Source organism: Malania oleifera, chromosome 1, assembly GCF_029873635.1.
Source record: "Malania oleifera isolate guangnan ecotype guangnan chromosome 1, ASM2987363v1, whole genome shotgun sequence".
Taxonomy (NCBI): domain Eukaryota; kingdom Viridiplantae; phylum Streptophyta; class Magnoliopsida; order Santalales; family Ximeniaceae; genus Malania; species Malania oleifera.
The window spans coordinates 121,152,808-121,176,696 of record NC_080417.1 but is presented as its reverse complement, the minus strand read 5'-3'; the positions used below and the strand labels follow the sequence as shown (position 1 = coordinate 121,176,696).

The window sequence follows — 23,889 nt, the reverse complement described above, 5'->3', positions numbered from 1 at the left end:
TCGAGGACAACTTCAATGACTCTAACATAAACTAATCTTTCTTTTTTCAATAATTGAACTGCTTCGACTGCTGTGCAGCGCTCTTCGCCTCTTCTGCTGCGTTGTGTTCAAAACATTGGGAATTCTTTGTGTTTATAGGGTTTTTGGTCTCTAAGGATGAGTGAGGTCATGAGGATAAGGTTATGTTTTGTTGCTGCCCGTTAGAGTAACTAGTTTTGTGATTGTTTGATTTTGCAATTTTTGCTGCTGTAATTTCGTTTGCGTCATTGTTGAATTTGCGAATTGCGAGCCCAAACACAGGGAAGGAATTTACTTTTAATTTTGTTTTCTTTATTTTCAAAATAAAATAATGTTAAAACCAAAAATTTCATGAAAACAAAAATCGAGAGAGAGAGAGATCTCTTCGGTAATTAGTTTGCTTTAAAATTTTAAAATAAATAAATAATATTTTTTAAATGGGTAACCCGTGACCCCCACGTTTATTAAACAGGTGGGTTAGGATTTATATGATTGTGACCCGATTAACTTCCACCCGTTTACGACATGACCCGTTTATGACTCGACCTGTTTGCGACCTGCCTGAACCTGGCCCGTGAACCCATTTTGCTACCCCTAATCTCATCCCATAAATTATTGAGGATAAATATTCAATATTTTTACCTTTTGATATTTTTTTTCAAAAAAATAATAATCATTTTTGTTAACTTTTTTGTAGATACGTGCATGCGCTTTGCCCTTTTTGAAGGAAAAATTTGGATTCACCACCATTGCTCTTGAGTTCATGCATGTACAACTTTTAAATTTCAATTATATTATCTTTTTGTAAGTTTTAAACCAGCCTAAAAAATAATTTATTTGGTCTTAGACTCAAAATTTTCATACAAACCCAGAAATACCCATATTTATATCTAGTGTAGCCCTTAGTAGTAAATTAAAGTAGTTATACTAGGCATGTTAGGCATGGACTTGAAATAAAACCAAACATCACTTTTTGAATGTGGAAAACAGGCGAGATGAATAAAGAAAATGAATAATTATAAAAAAAAAAAAAAAAAAGTTCAAAATTAAAATTTGATTCTGTTTTCATTTTATGTCATACTTGTGATGTTTGTCAAACCCGTGTGAATCCCATGCATTCCATACAGCTTTTAGGTGATTTGATGTTGTGAAAGTTGGTGTTGAAAAAAAATAAAAATCAAAGAGAAGAGTCATACACTTCATTCATTATGGCTGTCATAGCTGTCTTCTATCTCTTCTTTTCTGACTTTGAGTCTTTGAAAACAAAATGCACCACTCATAAAACATTAATTAGCAATTTTTTGGTAAGACAAAAAGGGAAAGTAAAAGGAACGACCACCTCCTCAGGTGAGTCAACAGAAAATTAGAAGGGAAAACTAAACAGCCACAGGGGCAGACAGTGGTAGCCTTCCGCACCGGCAAAAGGGCTGTTGACTGATATGTATTATATATATGAATTTGGTATGAGCCTGAATTCCATAGCATTGATTACTTAATACTTTGTTTATATGTAGGGAAGATTGCATTGTATGTTTTGAGCAGTGGGAATACATACATATATATATATATGAACAATTCACATACTGCCAGCAGTGCTAAAATAGGAATTGAGTGATAGAAATATATATATATATATATATATATATATGTCACTAGCTTCTGAGAGCTTTAAGATTGACAAATTACATCCCCAAAACGACACGTCCACAATACAAACATACTCTTCAAATTCTTCTTTGCAAAAATGCCGAAAGAGCATACAGATATATAGACATCCAAAATTAACAGCACCAACAGAGCTAGACGCATTACGCATACATAAACACAAAAAAGGGAGATGGAGATGGGCAATGCAGATAGAGATCTATGTGGGGTGGGGCTGTCATCCATTCACCCACCCACGCTGGCTTCGAATCTGATCATATATATATATATATATATATATATGAAATGTGAAAACTCTAGAGGCAAAACACCTAAGGTGGCAATATGTACACGCAGATTATATTTCTGATATCGATGACAGTACTTCTTCCCCCCTCCCACTCCTCATTTTGTGCAAAATGCCCCATTCTGCTGCCCTGCCCCCCCTACCCCCCTACACTTATAGGCCCATCCTCCCCCCTGCCCTTCAAAAGGTACATATCCCTTCCTTCCTTTCCCTTCTACCCTTGTTCTCTCTCTCTCTGTTTTTTTTTCCTCTCTCAAAAAAGAACTTTTTTATGAGATGATATCCTGAAAATCAGGGATTTTTTTCTTTTTCAATTTTTTTGGGGGGTGTTTTGGGCACATTGAAGTCTGCTGCTTTCTTTAGATGAGCAAGTCAATCCAATGCGTCACATCTGGGGGGATCCTATCCTCGGCGATTTCTCATCTGGCTGACATCTCGGGAGATATTGACATCCTGCGCCTGCACCTGCACCTGCACCCACCATACCCCCTCGTAATTATTTATAAATGTCATCACCTGCTGCTTGCGGGTACTTCCTTCTTCGCTCGCAGCAGTAAATGTACTTACCATTCCCATTTTTACTACCATTTTATTTATTCACTCCTCCCCAACAGAGCTCAGATCGAGATTTTATAATTAGTAAGAATTGGAAGCGTTTTAATTTCAATATTTCATTTTCACTGGCAGCTAGCACGGGCGTGAGACATGTGGAGATGAATTACAAATTAAGTCGGACATGAATGCCACATTATTAATTCGCACGAGGAGACCTGATCAATGCCCACACAGTAGTTGTCCTCTTTAATTTGGGGTTTCAAAACCAAAAAAGATCCCCCCAAATATATGGGTACACCCCCTACTTGTCTTCTTTTTACTGTTACCACCTCTCCTTTCCTTTGGCTCAGTTCCCTGCTACAGTGTTCAAGATCATATGCTACTATGAAGCAAAAGCAATCAAACATATATATGTATATATAAGTATGTGTGCAGTCACTTTCATGGAGCTGGATTCGATGGACATCCCAATCCAGATCTCCAATCTCTATGCTCATCTAAGTTACGTACTGCATATATAATATATATAATATATATATATATATATATATATATATATATATATAACCTTTTTAAATTTAAGTAAGGTTCTCAGCTGTCTCATTAGGGGAAGCAAGTTAAGCAACCAAATCATATACCCCCTCTATGCTTGAGTAAAATTGCTTTCATTAATCTCTCATACAATTTTCGGTGATAAACTTTACATTATTTAGTCTGCAGTATGACTTGTTCAAATAATTATTTATAAACAGATAGGCATATGGGACTTACTGTTTAACCAAGACGTATAGAAAACAGAAGAAAGCTCGCTAAATATTCATATATTAATTAAAAATTATATCAGAAATTAGTTTAATTAAATTTAAAGGCTCTCATGCATTTATCTAAAATATCAAGTGCATCGGAATTAATATGATTTTACTATGTATACAGAAAACAACTATGATTGTCCAACTTAGTTTAAATACAAGAGCATAGTGAAATTGTATCGAATATGGTGTATATATTTGGCTTATCAAATAATTTGTCATCGTGTATGAATAATAAATTGACTAAAACATAAGTTATTAAGTAATAAAGAGAGAAATGGATGAAGAAATGAGGGAGGGGGCGTGCGTACCATATTGTGATTGTCGTGAGAATAAGGTAGGGGTTGTGGGTAGAAGGAGGGCTGGTGATGATGATGATGCGGCGGAGCTTGGGTGCCAGAAAAAGACGAGCCCTGGGAGGTGGTGCAGCTGGATGGCTCCGACCCGTCAGGGTGCCACTCCAGGTTCACCCCGAACAGCCTCAATAGTCGCTTCGACCTTCCCTCTGCCGTTCCCTCCTGCTGCTGCCTCTCATCATTATTCACAGACCCTGCATCCATATATAATATTAATATTAATTATAACATACATGTATACACAAATGAACATGCACGTGTTGAGTTATTTTTTTAATTAATGATTGTATATATATATATATATATATATATATATTCTCTTCTATTAACATTTTTATACAATCGTTAATTTGCAAATAAAAAATCTTAAATGACCGAGTTATATCGATCCTCCACGATACAGCTCTTTAAAATATCTCGCTCCCTCCTTTATCGAGTAAGTCCAAAGAGCTCGCTAACAACTCATTTTATGTCGGATTCCACACAAAATCATTTTAGAGAAAATACATTACAGAAATGACCATGCTACGTGTTCACGACACATTCGATTAGTTTGAAATGATTTGTTTGGTATAAAACAAATACAATTAATTAAAAAATAAGACAACTTGCTTCAAAAGCTTATTCATTTCATTAGAAGAAAGCCCCTCTAATAAATATTTGTCACTTAATTTTTAATTAAAATAAAATTCTAGTTTTTAATTAATTAAATTGTCGCAAAAGTTAGATAAGTTAGTATAGCATACTGCTTGAGTGTCAAAAATAATTTCCTTTTACAATTCTGAATAATTTAAAAAGTTATAAGAGAGGTTTTTCTTCGTGATTAGTGTTGAGTGCCAAAGCAAACCAATGAGAGAACTGAAAAAAGAAGTGCGTGTAAATCACGCGATTGAAGAGCGTGAAGGGGGCTTGGGAGGAGATCGACGGAGGAAACTAAGACCAGATTGTGGGGTGGTGTTAATGTGAACAATACCTGCATGAAGACGGTGATCATCGGGTTGGTATGGTAGGGATGGGGGTGTGTGCGGAGGATAAGGGTGCGCAGAATAGAGCATCCTGGTCCACGCTCCAGTACCATCCGCGTTAGAATGTCCCGCCATGCTATCCTGCACCGGGGCGGGGGTACGGCGCCTCCACCCGATGAACAGCCTCTCGCCATCCCGCCTGTCCCTCCCGAACAAAACGACGTCGCCGGCGTCAAGCCTCTTCTCCTTAACGAACCTGCTCCACCCCTTCGTCAACACGTAGCTCTGGCTGCTGTTCCAGTACGAGTACCGAAACCTCCACGCCTTCCCCGACTCATCCTCGAAATTCAGCAGCACGCCCGACTCGGCGGCCCCGCCGCCGCCGCCCATAGGAAAGTACTTCTCCGCGTGCTGCTTCGGTATCACCAGCCTGTTCAGCTTCCCCACGTCGCTGGGCGTCAGCGGTTTCTCGAACATGGTTTCCCTGCCCTGTTCCTCCTCCGCCTCATAAGCGGCTCGGCCGTCGAGGTCGGCGGCGGCGCCACCGTTGGGGGCGTTCGGGGGTTCCACGGCTATGGGCTGGGGAGTTGTACTCCACCAGAAGGATTCTGGAATGTTGGGAGTGGGGAAGTGGTTTATGGACATTTTGATGAGAAATGGAGATCGAGAGATGAGAGGGTGTTGGTAGCTAGCGTCTGTGCGTGAATTGGGACACTGTGTTAATTGGGATATGATACCGATCGATTTTGGTTAAAAACCTTTTTTTAAAGGGGAGAGTGTCGGAAAGAGGAAGCTGCGTGCGAGGGAGGAGAGGCGTGATGATTATGGTTTTGATGTGGAGACTGCTGGGACTATTTGATGTTGCAAAGATATGACAATGAGAGAGAGAGAGAGAGAGAGAGAGAGAGGGAGAGAGAGAGAGAGGGAGAGAGAGAGAGAGAGAGAGAGTGGAGGGGTAAGTACAACAGTACATTTAAGGTTTTGCGTGATGAATTGAAAAAATTCAATTGGTATATATTATTTCAGCGTAAAAACATGTGTATTTTTTTCACCCCTTTTGAGAGATTAACCTTCTGATTTGTTGAGTGAAAAGAAAAGGGGGAGGGGATTAAGATGAGAAGAGAGAGAGAGAGAGAGAGCAGTGCAGGGGTATTCCAGTGAATCTTTGAGAAAGAGAAGAAGAGATTCTGTTGTGTATAGTATAAATACTCTACAAGGCAGGGAGGGGCCGCAGGGCAGCAGGGGATGAGCAATTGGGAGAGAAACAACCAGGCCATGTTACTTGTTTGGCAGGCAAAACTACGAATGCTGTGGCCAATCTTGGGTGCACTTGGCGGATCCCACACCCATCCTACGGCTGTCCTGCGCTTGCTTTTCTACAAGGTCCTTAATGGGGGTCACATGGGATCATTTTTTTCTCCTCCTTTGTATTTTGTGAATAAGGGCGATGAGAATATGCCCTAGTATTTTTAAATGGGTTTCAGGTTAATTTCTCACCTCTATATATATATATATATATATATATATATATATATACACTGTCAAAAAAAAAAAACCAAAAGAAATTGCAGTAACTGCTCCTAATGGAAAAATACTTCTAAGTGATAGTTTTTTTTTTTTTTAATTTAATGTACAATTTAATATTTTTCTAATCATAAGATATTGTATTAATTTTTATATCTATTAAAATATGTGACACCTATTTTATTGGGATTCATATAAAGCTATATCCCTTTTTGTAGGAGTGTAAATGCTAGCCTGATATCTTCTTATGTTTGAAGGGTCCCAAATTATATGTACCTCAGGAGGCATTGTTGACTCCTTGCAGCTCCTCTTCATAATATGACCAGAAAAACTTATTCAATAAACCTGAGGTATACATAAAATTCAGAATTCATTAGTTCTATTGTATTGCTTTGTTATTTTAGTAAAAGTTAGTACAAGATAGATAACTAATTTACTTGCACTCACATTTTGGGTAAATAAAAAGTTTATAAAATGCAATGGCAAGGTCTAGTGCGACATAAATTTTATGAACTAACATTTTCATGAAAATTGTCATTGTGTAAAATTATAATTTAATCATATTTTCAAAAGGCATCGAGTGTGACCAAACATTTGTGATATTTTCTTCACACTAGGTGTTACAACATTTTTTTTAAAAAAGTGTACAGTAAGGAGATAGTTCATCATCTTGTACTTCAAACCATTAATCACTGCCCTTCTCAAGATCTAAAAAGAAAAGAAAAACTATACATGCATATATTTATTTATTTTTTGTGCATAGAATATAGTCACCATATGCTTTACAAAAAAAAAAAAAAAAAGAACAACAGTCGCCACTAATTCCTATAATGGAGAAATACGCCTCTGTTCCTTAATTGGAGAGCTTGTACAATTCATATATGAGAAAACCTGTATGATTGTTGCACCTTCGATTTAAAACCCACCACTCATAATCGTATATTAAATTTTAAATTCATTAAAGTAAAAAGCATGATTTGATAGGAGTTTAAAGGCTATTAATACACAATTTTAAGATTAGTGAGTATCCTACATAGAGTAATTGTTCATTACAAATATTTTTTTGAATTAATTCAAATATTAATATACATTCTTATAATTGGGGGATTCTAAATTCTTTGTGGAGCATCGTCTCTTACAAGTCTTTATATATATATATGGGAGAGTGAGAGAGATAGAGAGAGAGAGAGAAGCATTATTAAGTTTAGTCACGTGCATGGGGGATAGCATTATTGGGGTTTGGCCGGCCATTACTAGTTAAGAAAGGGTAGAACAAGGAATTGAAACGATTGGGTCTGCTAAGGGAGACCCAGCCTCCCAGTCCCAGCTGCATCCCCTTTTCAAATAACCAGATGGATAACTATACATGAGATAAGATTTGTCCAATAGGAAATGAGTCCTGCTTCTCATGCATTCGTGTTTCAATCTTCTCCTCACAATCTCTCTCTCTCTCTCTCTCTCTCTCTCTCTCTCTCTCTCATACGTATTAATCAATCAGAAACACTATCTGGGTGTTTCTCACACACCTGCACTTAATTATAATATTTTGTTGTTTAATGAGCTGGGTGGTTTTCAATGGCTTTCAGACAAGAAGCACCTCAATTTCCAGGTAGATTCGGACACCCTTTTACTTCTCATTTGTATATATGCCATACAAAAGCGTCAGGCTAGCTCTCTATTTGTAATATATTTTGAATAGAGAGAGAGAGAGAGAGAGAGAGAAAGAGAGGGGTTGTTGGGCAGTGTTATAGAAATGCCTAATACGACCAAGTCGTTTGCATCAAGTAGGCAGGCCCAGTGTGTGTGTATATATTAACTCCGCCGAGCTCATCGATCGGGACTATCGCACATGCCCCATGCAGATCCATCTTCCACTTTTCCTCCATATGTTCATTGCCCTACCCGTATGCTCCAACTCACTTCCATTTAAACTTCTTTAAACAATTTATATATATATATATATATATATCTTTAAATTTAATTTTTTTAATTATAAAAATTATTGATATATTATTATGATCATTTTTGTAATTCACCAATTAATTATCAAGTTAATTTAACTTTTAGGTGTGTAAAATTTAAACTTCGCAAATGTTGTTCTTCTTGTTAAGTTTTAAAATTTAAAATATAGCATAATATATGTGTTGAGTAATGACTCATAGTAATATGGGTTATCCACTTTAAGTCTATTACGTACAAGTGTTTGGTTTCGTGTGGAGGCCCTTTAGTGGGAGGGTGTAGGGGAGCAGAATACAGTACAATACATTTGAGTAAGGTGTAACGAAACTGTTGTTGATGTTCGTTCAACTTGAACACTCGCAGGGGAAGTATACAATCAAACACGAAATAATCAACAATCACTAATACAATCACTCAATGATGAAATATACTTAAAAAACAATCAAACAATGATAAGAAAGACAAAAAATATAACTAGATAAGAAATATAACTAGAACACACAAGATTTATGTGATTCGGTAATAGCCTATGTCCATGGGAGCAACAATCTTGGTTTCACTATGATCAATGTCAAAGCTACAATCCTTGGGTTACAATATTGTTTAAGTATGAACCCAATGTGTATAGAAGTGTTCTAGTATATCTAAACTACATCTGTATCGATCTCTGGGAGAAAAATCCTCCAGAGAAGCCCAATCTACGAGCCCTCGATTTGAAAATACGTAATTTGCACTGAAAAAAACCGTCGATGGTTAGGCCCCAAACCATCGACTATTTGCCCTCTGGCTGCACCTTGCTTCTGTCCCCTTGTCCCTCACGTCACGTAACTTTCTTCGATACATGTAATCCACTCTGAATTTGAGTCACATCCCCAACAATCTCCACCTTGGCGAATATTCATCACTTTGAAAATATGAAAGCATAACCGCTGGTCCACTTAGGCCTATAGATTTGGGATCCTATAACACCCTGAACCCGCCAAGTGGGGCCCGAAGGTTACATGTTTTATTCACCTGTTTCCGATACCATAAACTACACTCATGTAGCGGAAATAAATAAAAAAATCTTTATTAAAATACCAGTCTATTTATAAACCCCAAAAACTACTACATCCATCTGTTTATATTATATCCTAATATTTAGAAACATAAATTACACATAAACTGTTCTTATAGTCACCCCAAAAATTTGCCAAGAATACTACCTTGCCTAGAGCTCTAAGCTCGATCACCTGATGGACTTGAAAATATAATCATTTGGTAGGGTGAGACACATCTCAGTAAGGAAGAATAAATCATAACAGTGTGTGGTAGAGAGTTTAAACAAATACAAAATATAATCATTTGATATTCAACATTAGTAGAGGAAGCATATACAGATTACACTTACACACATACATAATTATTTTTAGTGATAGTTCCTGAGATTAGGGAAGATTACCCACCCATACAAGTAACTTCCTTCTGCTCTGATACTAATACTAGGGCACTCACCTTACTCAGTAAGCCCTCGGGTTATGTATATAGGCAAAATCTCCGAGAATAGGGAAGATTACCCGCCTATACAAGTAGCTTCCTTCTGCTATGATACTAGACTGAAAATTATCAGGACACTCGCCTTTCTCAGCAAGCCCTCAGGTGGAGAATTTTACTTTGTCATAAATATAGATACAATTAAATTCACATACCATATATTCTAATAGAAACAATCCACGTCAATTATCCACAAAGGAAAATACAATCCACACAGGACTCACATCCACACAGGAAATATTGTCCACACAGGATTCACATCCGCACAGGTAATACTGTCCTCACAGGACTCAGATCCACATAGGATTCTGCACAATTTCTTTCCTACCAGCCTTCACTGTCATACTTTCTTAATGACCTATCCATAGTATATCAGTAGAACAACCTCCTCGGGCCTACCAATATTCTACTCCAATATATAATGACAATATAACAAACTCCTCAGGTTTGCCAATGTTATATCGTGATCATATCTAGGCAATATAACGAACTCCTCAGGCCTACCAACATTATATTGTGATACACACGAATAACCACACAAAATAACCCATTCACACAGATCAGATTATTCATCACATAGTAATCACAAGTAGCCAGTATTCGCAACCAATCTACGTTCATAAATAAACTGTATTCACAACTAGCCAATATTCACAAGCAGTTAGTTTTTATCACCAATCAGTATTCACAACAACCAGTATTTGCAACCAGTTAAATTATAAAACTTATATTCATGCCATGCAAATTTTCCCATATATCATATATATAAAAAATTATTATTTTCCAAATGCCTAACTATTCAGAAAATCATACCTAAGTATTTAAATTTGTATAATCAAATCTAATTGGTTCAAACTTAGTAAAACCTACTATAATTAATTCCCTTTACCCGCTCCTTGAAAATTTTGCCCAAAACAAACAGAAAATGAAACCTTGTATTCCAAAAATCCTAACTTAATTAGTTTAACCCCAAGATATTTATCATTTAACATCTCCTAGGCCCATACACTCCCAATACTTATGTTAATATTAAGAAATATCCTACTTACCTTGGTTTTGGGATGGTGCCTCGGAACCCCAAACTAAAAGTTTGCTCCACCTAAGTTGTAGAGAATCTTCCCAAGAACCTCGTGGTGGTTCCAAATTGTCAATCTGGGCTTTAACGGAGCCGAAAACGAAGAGAGAGAGAGAGAGAGAGAGAGAGAGAGAGAGAGAGAGAGAGAGAGAGAGAGAGAGAGAGAGAGAGAGAGGCGTGAGGAGAGAGAAAATGTCGTTTAAAATGAAAGCAACCCTTTTTATAGGCAGGGCTTCATCGACGAGACACGTGGATTCGTCGACGAGCCAAAGAAGAACGTTCGTCGATGAAGCCGTGAGTTCGTTGACGAATCTCAGTAATATTTGAAACCTCTCTCGGTAATTCTTTGTCGACGAGACACGTGTCTTCATCGATGGCCAAAGAAGGATGTTCATCGACGAAGCTAGTTGGCTCGTCAATGAATCCTTTTTCCTTTTCCTTCTTTCTTTTCCCTTTTTTCCTTTATCTATTTTTATTTTATTTTTTGGGTTCGGGTTACTACAAATTCACCCGTCCTCTAACACCTATAGACATAAATCAAGTCCAAGTCATGCTTGAACTTGACCGTGGTCACAGGAACTTCACCTAACTGAACACTCAGCTCCTTGAACAATCATCTGAACCACAATACTACCTTGGCAGCTTCAGCCTTTGTCAAGAATTCCGATCCACTTGTAACCAGTGCACCATGAGACTGTACCCCGAACTTCCAACAATTAGGCCTTCCCACAACGTACCCCGTTACAAGCCTTCTGTCATCTAAGCCCCCTGTGTAGTCTCTATCTGCGAACCTCACAATTGATAGAACCCTTTGTTACCTTCCAAAGTACCCAACTGCACTGGTGTAGGAACCCTTCGACACGACCTGATTATCACTGTTCGTCCTTGAGTACTGAGTGGTAGACTGTTTACTTAGACTCACCAATGGTGTACCAGTGACCGATTTAACACTAACCATGCTAAACCTCACCAACACCTAATCTCCAAAACCACCCTGAGATAACCACAATCTCTATGTAGTTTCGTCCATACAGACGCCCTGAGAAAACACCAATCCCTCGTAGCTATAAAGTCACCTTGAGACAATCCCAATCTCCGTATAACTTTACTTTTGCGAATCTCCAACCCAATAATAATTTTGGCAGCACTCAAAACCTTTACATCAACTTCCTTTCTCAATAGATTCCTTGACTGTTTTACCTCAATCAGAACCTTTCCAGCAATTGGCATGTCACTGATCATATAAAACCATTGAATACTTGCCTACTTACAGCCTATCTTCCTTTCCCCCTCAGGGAGTTCCACCAACCCCCTAGTTTGATTCTTATATAATACCTTCATCTCCTTCACCATGGCACTTGTCCACCTACCCTTCTCCTGGTTGTGCACTACCTCCTAAAAGGTAGTAGGACCCTTCTTGGTAGTAATGGTTGCATAATACATCATATCACACTTGGGCGGTGGCCTAATAGTGCCTCTAAGCACATTGTGATCATGCTGGTTTCCTGAGCTTGAACTCCTTGCATTTATGCCTTGAGTCTGAACCTTCACCTGCATCATAATCTCCTTTTTGCTTCAGTTTAACATGTGACACTGCAAGTCTCCTGAGTTATAACTCCCTGCACTCCTGCCCTGAGTCTCCAACTCCACTTGCACAATATGCTCATTGCTACAACTGCAGCTTTCTGGCACCCATTTCTCTTCATCTACCTAAGTACGCTATCCCATGACTTTAACACCTAAAACCATGACTCCACCAATCGCCACCCTGTTTTCCATTAGATCACCCAAATTGAACCCATCTTTCTTATATACCAGAAAGATGCATCGTCTATACATCACACCAAGCCTAGATCCCACCTCACTAGAAATGTGCATGGATGGACCTCCAAAGTCTACCGCATAACCAGTCTAAGTCTCTCTTACAACTCTCCCATTTAGTGATTCCTTTAGTGATCCATTATTCGAGAAACAAGTCATATTTGCTGTCTTCACCAAGAAGTCCCTTGCAAACCCTACATTCACCATGCCCCGCTCACAAAACTCCTTGACCATCAGCGTACTCAGCAACAATATTTGACCTGAGGAACTTTCTTCTGATTTGGTAATCCACCTCAGCCACAAGTTATGTTTGGCAAATATCTCCAACTCGTGCTGCATAAGAAAGCCTCAAACCTTTCGTGATAACCTCACAAAATACCCATGTCCAACCCATGATGCTACCCTCACTAGTCCCCAAACATCTATCCCAATGTAGTTAAGAATTCCTATCATTTTGTGTGTGGTTACATTATACAAAACAGTATTTCCTAACTCAGGACTCTCAACTATAGTTCCACCTACAACTGTGTTACCCTATAGTGCATAGAGATTCCTTGTTATCCTTTATCCCTTCAACACCATCAATACTCCATCACACACCATCATCGTCCCACCTTTGGACTTGTAAGTATACCCATCACAATCCAAAGTACCCAATGATATCATGTTCTTCCATAGACCGGGTACATGACTTACCCCACATAACGCCCTTACCATACCATCTTACATCTTGATCCTAATATCCCCCATTCTGATAACTTTGCAAACCACACTGTTTCCTATCAAAATGAAACTAGGACTCACCAATCTATAAGTGGTGAACCAGGCTTTGTTGGGTGTCTTATGAAAATAACATCTCGAGTTTAAGATCCAAGAACCCGTGAGGCATTATAAACCTGATGAAATAGTAAGCATCTCACCATAGCTGCTCCTCGAGTCCCCTTCTTCAACTATATTAACAGATTTTGATGAACCCCCTTGAGCTTTTGCTGTTCCCTTCTCCCACTCCAAATATTTTGGTTTTATGTGCCCTAGTTTCCCACACTTAAAACAGCGAACATCCTTCTTCCTCCTAGACCGAGTTTTATTACCACTCGATCCACTGCTCGACTTGTCTCTCCCATGATCCTGATTACCATTCAGCATGACCCCTTCACCATATGAACCCTCATCGCTAGCCTTCTTCCTTTGATGGAACCCTAGAAATGCACTCGTGATGTCCTCCAACTCTAGTGTTTCTTTTCCCCAAGTCAACGTCGTAACCGCATTCTCGTATGTAGGCGACGTAGGTAGGGAATTTAGCGGCATCAAGGCCTTTTCCTCCTTCTCGAACTTCACATCAACTCGCCCCAGATCACTAATGATCTGATTAAATTTTTTGATGTGCTGAGTTAAGTCCGAATCCTCCACCATATTAGGCTAATAAAGCTTTTACTTAAGATACAACTTATTCGAAATCGACTTGGACATGTATCGGCGCTTTAGTTTCTGCTAAACCGCTGCTGGCGAGTCCTCATCCATGACGTGATACAACACATCATGGGTTAGACATAACCTGATCGTGGAAACCACCTTTTCTTCAAGCTCCTTCCTACTTGCGCTGTTCATGTCATTTGAATTTTTTTTTCCGTATAACGCCTTCACTGTAGTGATCCCAAAAAAAAATTAATTAATTAATTAAATAATAAATATTAATTATATAATATAATATTATATATATATATATATAAGTAACTTGAAGGATCCTTTAGGATTGAAATTTCAATATGAGAGCCCCCAGAACCATCTATCTCTCTCTCTCTCTCCCCTTCGTCCAACTTTCTCTCTCTCCTAAATTTTTTGGTGAAACGTGTGCTGATTGAAGAACAAAAAAATATCCCTGGGTTCCAATTTCAGTCACCAACGTTTTAACTGGAGTGGATTTGTCATTGGGATGTCGTAGGCATCACTCGTGGAATAAGGTAAGGGGAATAAATTATGTTAGGCATTTTGGAAATTATTTGATTAATTTAAAGTATAAGAATATGAAAATATTGTGTATGATTTTCTGACTTATCAGGCATATGAAAATAGTGGTTTTGGATTATTATATATTTTTTTGGGCAATTATTATATTATGAAATATTACTTAAAATTTGTGTGGCATGAGAAATGGTTTTGTTACTGTACAATAAACATGTGGGAATATTTTATGATGAAATGTGATTTATATTAGTTTATGGAAAATATTGAAAATACTGTAGATGTTATGAAATGATGAAATATGATTTTATATTTGAATATGTGAAGAGGGTTTTATACCGAAATATAGACATGGTATTTTTTATACTAAGATATGTGATGACGGTATTATACCGAGAAATGAAATGACAAAAATGACAGTTTTTATATTGAGATGTCGAAATGAGAATCCTGATGGACCAGTGATGTACAAGAGAGCATGATACTGTTGCTAGTGAATGAGTTAGTGCAACCACACTACTCGGGGAGAGTGTTGGTATTGGAAGCTGATTGGGCCTGCAGAGGGATGTTAACTGCCCTTGGGTCTGGACCAGGCTGTGGTAGGCCAATCGTACTACAAACGTGTACAGTTTGATTTAACCTGCTAGTCTAGCCATGGTTAAGTCCCGCCTTCAGGCTGCACAACCCAATTATGTGGGGTTATTACATGACGATGATATAAGAATGTCTACTTAGGTTGGTTCCTCATTACAGACATGATGATTCTACATTAATAGACATGTTGTGTTTCGTACACAAAAAAACTTATTGAGCACGGGTATTCTTTTTATAAAAATATATGACAGCAAATGCATATATATATATATATATATAATTATTAAATGAATGTGTTATGATACATTAAAACTCATGTTGCCACACACTGACAATAATTTATTCCTTCTTACTGAGAGGTGTCTCACCTCGATAACTTAATCATTTCAGGAAATCCAAGCAATTGGTTTTAGCGAGCTTTGAGAAAGAGAAGGTTTATATACTACAGCAGTAGGGTAAGTACTATGAGACAAGAATATGTTTTTATGGAAACTTTAGAACTCTGGTATTGTATGTGTGGATAAAGTATATTATGCTTCTGCTATATTGTTAGTATGTATTTTATGGATAGGTGTATCCCTGGTACCCCACTTTGGGTTCGGGTCGTTATAGATATTGTGGTATTAGAACATATTTATTTATATAGTTGAATTTTCAGATCGTTACAGTTTGGTATCAGAGCCTAGGTTGCTAGGTTCTGTAGACTTTAGTGGACAGTGGACAACAATACCAAAGTATTGGAATGGATCTTGATAAGGGTAGGAAATGGGTAGACTACAATTTTAGTAAGTCATTATCAGAGGTTAAGATTGGAATTTAGGATTTTGTCTTGTAGCCTAGAGACAGGAATTCCATGGTGGTTTCTATGATTTTTCTGAACGATGGTTTTAGGAAAGCTATGGCAAACTAATGTTGGTTCTTGTTTCTGAGTGGTAAGATGAAATCTTAAATTGGAAATAAAGACGTTAAGTTGATTGGTTGTAGGAGGATATTTTGTGGTTTCTTAGTTGGATAATTGCACTGATTGTATTGAAACAGTAGGATTCTAAGTTTATTTAGTTCTATTTTCAGGATGGACCCTAGAAGTAGTAATGCAGATGCTGGTGGTGGTAACAATGCGAGGCCTTCCAGCATGGGCTACAGTGGTTCTGATATGATGTTGCGCAGTATTGCCTAGCAAGTCATGGTAGAGATAGTGAGAAACTCAGGGGAACAGGGCTGCCCACTAGCTCACCAGGGTTACACGATAGAGCAGTTCACTTGTATGAATCCCTTATCATTTTCAGGAGAAGCCGACCCATTCGCGGTAGAGAATTGAGTCTAGGAGATTGAGGAAATATTGGCAGTTCTTCCTTTCACTGAGGAGCAGAAAGTTTTGTTTGCTACTTTTAAGATGACGGGGGAAGCTAAAGGCTGGTGGATATCAGTGAGGCTATTGGAGGTGTAGAGGCCAGTACCTGCAGACTTGACTTGGAGTCATTTTAAGGAGATATTTTTTGAATAGTACTTCCTCGCTACTACTAGGAACGCTAAAGCGGAGGAGTTGCTGAATTTGACTCAGGGGCACCTTACAATTTAGCAGTATGTAGCTAGATTTATTGAGCTGTCCCCTTTTTCCTCGTATATGGTGCCAGATGAGGAGGAAAAGGAGAGAAGATTTGAGAGAGGCCTGAGGCATGGTGTTTATGAGCAGGTAGTGGCTTTCTAGGTTCAAACCTTCTCAGAGTTAGTTGATAAAGATACGATGATAAAAACGAGCCTGCAGAGGAGCACAAGGGTACAAAGTTAGAGAAAGAGGCCCACACCTCCTGATTTTCAAGCAAGTACTAGTCGAGGCCCACGGAGGAGAGATTGAGGCAGTGGGGGCTAGAGAGAGGAGATGGGGAGTCGAGGATATCAAGGTGATAAGTTTTATCCTACTTGCCATTGGCGCAATAGAAGGCATGTGGGAGAATGCTGGGTTAGGGCAATTATCTACTATTGGTGTGGTCGGCCCAAGCATATGTCGCGAGATTGCCATACGCCATTGAGTAATGCTCCCACTCCTAGACAATTTTGGAGAAACAGCTAGGCACCCCAAGATAGCTTATAGAGGAACAATGCTTAGGCACGAGTCTACACTCTTACACCAAGGGATGCAGAGACTGTAGGAAACTTGGTGATAGGTATTATTTTCATGTTTTCAATTAAATCTGTTGTTTCGTTTGATTTAAGGGTGACCCACTTTTCTTTTTAGGGAGTATATCAAACTATGTGGGATAGAAGCTCAGCCATTGGATGTCGGTCTATTTGTGGCCACATTGATAGGAGTAGTAGTGGTATGTAAAAAGGTTCTTAAAGGCTACCCAGTGAATATTTAGGGGAGAATGCTGCCAGCCAATCTCGTAGTGTTTGATATGCACGAATTTGAAGTGATTATGGGGATGGATTGGCTAGCTGCCAATTATGCTAATATCGACTATCATCAGAAAGAGGTAATATTCAGATCTCTTAGGAAGTAGGAGTACAAATTTGTGAGGCAGTGCGTGTGCTCCTTACCATAAACATTGTTAGATATTCAACTAAGAAGGCTACTCCTGGAGGGATGCCAGGGGTACCTGACTTGTGTGAAGGAAGCACTTGAGGGAGAACTAAAGTTGGAAGATATTTTAGTGGTGAGAGAATTTTCAGATGTTTTCCTAGAAGATTTACTTGAATTGCATCTTGATCACGAAATTGAGTTTGTTGTAGACTTATTGCCAGGGATGGCACCGATTTCTAAAGCTCCTTATAGAATGAATCTAACTGAATTGAAGGAATTAAAAGAACAGTTATAGGAAGAAAGACAGATTGATGAGGATGTGTATTTGACTACCAAGAGATAAATAAAGTTACAGTTAAGACTAAGTATCCTCTTCCCCGTATCGATGATCTGTTTGATTAGCTTTAGGGAACACGGGTTTATTCTAAGATCGATCTTCGATCCGGGTACCATTAGGTGAAAATTAAATTAGAGGATGTTCCAAAGATGGCTTTTCGAATCAGGTATGGCCACTATGAGTTCTTGGTTATGCCTTTCGGACTGACCAATGCTCTTGCGACATTTATGGATTTAATGAATAGGGTCTTCCATGAATACCTGGATCAATTTGTGGTGGTTTTCATTGATGATATCCTGGTTTATTCAAAGAATAACGTGGAGCACAGAAATCATTTGAGAATGGTGCTACAAGTGTTGAGGGAAAGGAATGTGTATGCTAAATTCAGAAAATGTGAATTTTGGTTGGGGGAAGTTACATTCCTTGGACATGTGATATTTGGGGATGGTATCTCTATAGATCCAAGCAAGATAGAGGCAATAGTGAATTGGGCAAGATCGAAGAATATTTAGGAGATTAAAAGTTTCTTGGGATTGGTAGGATACTATCGCTGATTCATAGAGAGATTTTCTAAGTTATCAGGCCCTTTAACAAAATTGACTAGGAAGAATGTAAGATATGAATGGACAGACGAATGCGAGCAGAGTTTCCAGGAATTAAAGCAGCGACTTATCACTACATCGTTTCTGACAATCCCTTTAGGAGAAGGGGGCTTTGTAATCTATAGTGATGCATCTCAAAAAGGACTCGGATGCATGGTGATGCAACAAGGGAAAGTTGTAGCTTATGCTTCTCGGCAACTCAATGAGTACAAAAAGAATTATCCGACACATGATCTGGAATTGGTAGCGGTGGTTTATGCATTGAAAATTTGGAGGCACTATCTGTATGGGGTAAGGTGTGAGATCTTCACAGACCACAAATGTAATGACCTACTATTTAAATAGATTTTTTTTTTTTTTATATATATACTATAACATTTAGCATGCTCTGATACCATACTGGATTGAACCCAATCATCAACCTAAGCAGCGAGAAGCGGGAATAAAAAAATCCATATCCATATATAATTATATACAATACTAGAGTGCTAATAAGTTTCCCAAAATACACATATATGATTGTTTCCCAAATATCCTCAACTGGTGAGGGCTATACAGAAATACTCCCAAAAATATACTCACTCTCTCTGACAGGGTAGTACTATGACCCCTCTATTTGCGAGCCTGGTCCGCTCGCCCAATTGGATCACCTGAAAAATAATTCAACACTAGGATGAGCCAAAGCTCAGTAAGACGAAATATGCTATTACTAGTGTGTGACAAATGAGCTACAATACTGTGAAAATCTATTACTATATAGTCATGTATCACTGAACCTGTAAAGTATAATACCAGTAATATAATCTTCATCTTTTACCTGTTGCTTAATATTTTTGTACTTTAGGTTTCTATTCAAAATACTGCTAATATATGTACATATTTTTTGATTTTGTAAAACTGTATAAATATAATAATAACTGTAAACTTCCTTGTGGATAACTATGTGTCATGATTTAACCCCTCATGACAGGGTTGTGCAGCCCGTAGGCGGGATTTACCCTGGCTGGCCAACTAGGAATAAATCATTGTACTCCATAGTCTGATCCGCCCTCCTCAACCCATATCTGATGGGGAGCCTGTCCACTCGTGGGCTCTATCCGATTGACCTTTAGACCGCGTATTATCTGAATAGGTGGTTGCACTCTATAAACTGCATGTAGCTACGATACCGTACTCTGTAACTGTATGGTCCAATAGGGTCTGATACTATATAATACACCTCTATATACAACTATCTGTTTTACCATGATTCTGTAATAACTGTATAAACCATGACGTTGTGGAAAACTGTATCTATATTGTTCACCTTATTGGTCACGCCCGGTTTTGATTATGACAAATACTCATTGTATCTAATGAGCGTTTAAGTTTTTGTGCAGGAATCAAGAATGATGAGATCAAGATGTGCACAAAAGTAAGAAAGGCTTGAAGACAATTTCATAACTCTTAATTGTAATAATGTTCAATAAAATTGTCTGTAATAGTAATTAGGGTTCTTCGGTTTGTAATAAGCACACACATCACAAACATGATTTTAATTTGCAAGCTCAAACCGAACCGTAGAAAGACCTTAGGGTGAACCTTCGGTCGACCGACATCGGACTTTTTCGGTGATCCCAAATTGGACCCCAAAGTGACCTTAGGACACACACATATTCACATATATTTGTTAGGCACTTGAATAGGAATTGTTTGGGTAGATACGGGACCGAAATGCACACTTGGTGCACTTTCGGTCGACTGGCCAATTCAGTTCAATTTGGCCCGGTCGACCGAAACCGGTACGGGTCAACTATTTGACCCAGTCCCGGTCGACAGAGCCCTTATAGGTCATTTGACCTCGGTCGACCGAACCACCTGGGAGTCAACAGTTTGACCTCTCGGTCGACCGACCAGATTTGTACTCCAACTACCTGGTCGACCGAGGGGTCTTGGGAGAATTCCCAGCGGTATGGTCAACCGAGCCATACAGTTCAAAAAGGCCCCGGTCGACCGAACCTTGGAGTTTTTGAAAATCGCCTTTGCCCGGTCGACCGACCACTCAGTTCAAAATCCCCCTGGTCGATCGAGCCACTTGAGTCCTGGTCGACCGAACCACTTTTGGTCGACCGGACTTCTCGGGTTGTTTCCATTTTTACCGTGGGTAATATTTTTCTAAATAGGGTTAAAATGCCTTAAACATCATTAAACTTTTCTAAAAATACCCTATAGGTCCCCAACGGTCATATTTTCTCCCTTGCCTATATATACAAGTTCATTTGAGAAAATTATAAAGGGGATTAGCCACTTTGATTAGGGAAAATTCTTTGAAAATCCAAAACCCTATAATACTCATTTCCAAGCTCCACACACTCAATCTTACCTTCTCATATTGCCTACATCATTTGTAAGTTGATTTTGAGTGCTTTTTGTAATTGGTTTGTTCTCCCATCTCTGGATTGTCGGATTTATTTTTGAGAGCCAAACCTTAAGTATTCTTAGGGGACTTTGGTAGTAAGTCTCTCCTAAGAAGACTTATATAAAACTTCTGAGTATTGCATAATCATTGCAATTTCTTAAGAAGTTAGTATTTGCATTTTGGTTGCAAAAACATTTTCAAATATCTACTGTGTTTTTATCTTGAAAATATTTGATGAGATATTTGCTAGTGTGATAAAATCTTTGTTGCAATGTTCGTTAACTCATATATTCCTTGCTGAATACAAAGATTGAATATCCTTTTTGCAAACCAAACCCATACGTTGCTAGAGCTTCACATACATATATGTATTGAGAAAACTCGTTGATTGAAATATATGAAGTTTGATTAATACTTTTGTTTGAGCACTTAGATTGAATATCCTGTGATACAAAGATCATTTGGGTTTGCACTCTCACGTACGCATTACACTGATAGTAAATCTATTTGAGAGTTGACATCTTAGACCACACTGAGCTTACAAATTATTTCATATTTGTGGTGTATATTATTGCGCGAATTTGGGTACATATCTGCTTTACTTGAAAGCACAATCACTGTACTATTTCATTGTAATACACATTTGTTGGATTTCCAGGCACGGGCCTGAAGAGGGAGACTAGCCCTAGAATAGTCTCGGATTGGCTTAGACCCGGTTAGGAAAGCTAGGTGCGTCGTCCTGTTAAGGCGTGTAGGTTGAGGTCAGCCCCGCTAATTGACCTGGTTAAGGTTGAGGTCAGCCCTGTGTTAATTTGACCTGGTTGTAAATGGTGCCGCTCCACCCTTAAGTGAGCTATTAGTGGAATCCTCTAGCTTGCGAGCTTGAGGCGGGGACGTAGGCACGGTTGGCCGAACCCCGATAACATATCGTGTGTTCATTTATATTTCCGCACTTTATATTTACCGCACATGTATGTTATGGGTGAATGATGCGTATGACTTAAATTTCACATTATATTTATCTACGCATTTGGAAATTGAATAGGCAGACCCTAGGTTGTGTATATACTGCTGTTTATCCGATTCAACCTAGGTGATAAATTTTAAAATTCCAATTCACCCCCCCTCTTGGGAATACACCAATTCTAACATATATCAACTGTGTTTCTATAATTAACTATAAATCTGTATGTCATGGTACTGTAAAACTGTATAATCATGGTATTTCTGTAATTGCTGAAAAATACATTCACTATCTGTATATTCTGTAAAACACATCTCTAAAAACTACTGTAAAGTATGTTTCTAAATTATGTATATATTCTTAAGCCACATAGTAATTTTAAAACATATTAATCATATTTGATAAACTGTATAAATTTCGGTTGTAGAACAATACTTTGGTGAAACATTTATAATTTTATACTGAAAACATTCTCAAATAACCTAGCATAGCATATTTCCCTTACCTGTTTCCAACTAAAAATCCCCTACTATAACGGGTCCAACACCCGTAGGGTTCTCCACTTAACACCCTGAAAACCACATTTGTCAGAACAGAATATCAATATTTCTTAGCCTACATCATTTCCTACAACTGCCAGAAGGTCAAAAACTAAATAAAAGACCTTACCCTGGATTTGGGATAAGTTCCAACTTCATCCCACTGACGATTCGCTCCGGCAGACTTATAGAGAACTTTGCTAGGAGCATCGTGGTGGCCTCAGATCGTCGATCGGGCGACTGACGGGGCCAAAATCAAAGAGAGAAGAGGGAGGAGTCGTAGGGGAGAGAGAGAAGAGAGAGAGAGGGTAATTTGCGCTAAAATAGGATAAAAATCTGAGTTTTCACTATTTATACTGCGGGATTCATCGACGAGCCACGTCATCTCGTCGACGAGTCCTTTTGGAAATTTGTAGACAAACCTTACCCTTCGTCGATGAAATTCAGAGTAGCCCAAATTCTTGTCTCAGTATTTTTTAGTCGACGAGGCGGGACCTCATCGACGAGGTCCTGAAGAACCTTTATCGACAAACCCCTGTATTCGTTGATGAAGCCTGGAAATTCCTTGAAATTATATTCTACAAAATGCAATGTCGTCGACGAAGTCGGCTGCCTCCTTCTATTATTGATTCCATTTCTCTCTCTCTTTATTATTTAAATACCATTATTTTCTGGGTCGTTACAACAAAAGCCTTAAATACTTTTTCACACAGAAGGAGCTAAATATGAGGCAGATGAGGTGGCTAGAGTTTATTAAAGATTATGACTGTAACGACCTGCTATTTAACTAGGGTTTTTATATATATATATATATATACTATAACATTTAAAATGCTCTGCTACCACATTGGATTAAACCCAATCATCAACCTAAGTAGTGAGAAGCAAAAATCAAATAAACATAATCATGTGTAATTATATACAATACCAGAGTGCTAAATTGTTTCCCAAAATATACATATATAACTGTTCTCCAGAAATATACTCAATTGGCTAAGGTTATACAAAAATACTCCCAAAAATACTCACTCTAATATCAGGGCAATGCCGAGGCCCCTCTATCTGCGAGCCAAATATGCTCGCCTACCTGGATCACCTAAAAAATGTTAAAGTAATTGGGATGAGCTAACGCTCAGTAAGATGAAATATGCTATTGCTAGTGTGTGGCAAATGAGTTACAATACTATGAAAATATGTTTCTATATAATCATGTATAACTAGACCTATGAATAATATACAAATAACAGAAACCACCACCAATTCCATATTGCTTAACATATATGAAATTTTAGGTTACTAGTAAAAATACTTCTAATGTACATAAGTATATTCTCTATCTATGCAAATATGCATATACATAATAATAACTGAAAACCTCCCTGTGGATAACTGTGTGTCATGATTTA

The 23,889-nt window shown here is 38.2% G+C and overlaps 1 protein-coding gene across 2 annotated transcripts; it reads right to left on the bottom strand.

Annotated features, from left to right (window-relative positions):
* Positions 1–1,611: 1,611 nt before the first annotated feature.
* Positions 1,612–5,866, bottom strand: LOC131154518 (B3 domain-containing protein At2g36080-like). Of its 2 annotated transcripts, XM_058107345.1 has the most exons (3): positions 4,663–5,866; positions 3,645–3,883; positions 1,612–2,440 (listed from the first exon to the last, which is right to left on the bottom strand). In XM_058107345.1, exons 1-3 carry the CDS (start codon positions 5,297–5,299, stop codon positions 2,372–2,374), a joined length of 945 nt encoding a protein of 314 aa, XP_057963328.1. In that variant the 5' UTR covers positions 5,300–5,866; the 3' UTR covers positions 1,612–2,371. The 2 variants fall into 2 exon arrangements, with proteins under 2 accessions (XP_057963328.1, XP_057963321.1); XM_058107338.1 differs by lacking the exon at positions 1,612–2,440 and having other exon boundaries at positions 3,348–3,883; positions 4,663–5,660.
* Between the last annotated feature and the right edge of the window lie 18,023 nt (positions 5,867–23,889).

What these genes read in the sequence shown, in the direction of transcription:
- LOC131154518 (XM_058107338.1), bottom strand. Translation starts at nt 5,299, where the DNA reads ATGTCCATAAACCACTTCCCCACTCCCAACATTCCAGAATCCTTCTGG. An exon ending in TGATCACCGTCTTCATGCAG is followed by an intron (nt 3,884 to 4,662) that starts GTATTGTTCACA and finishes ATATGGATGCAG; the next exon opens with GGTCTGTGAATAATGATGAG.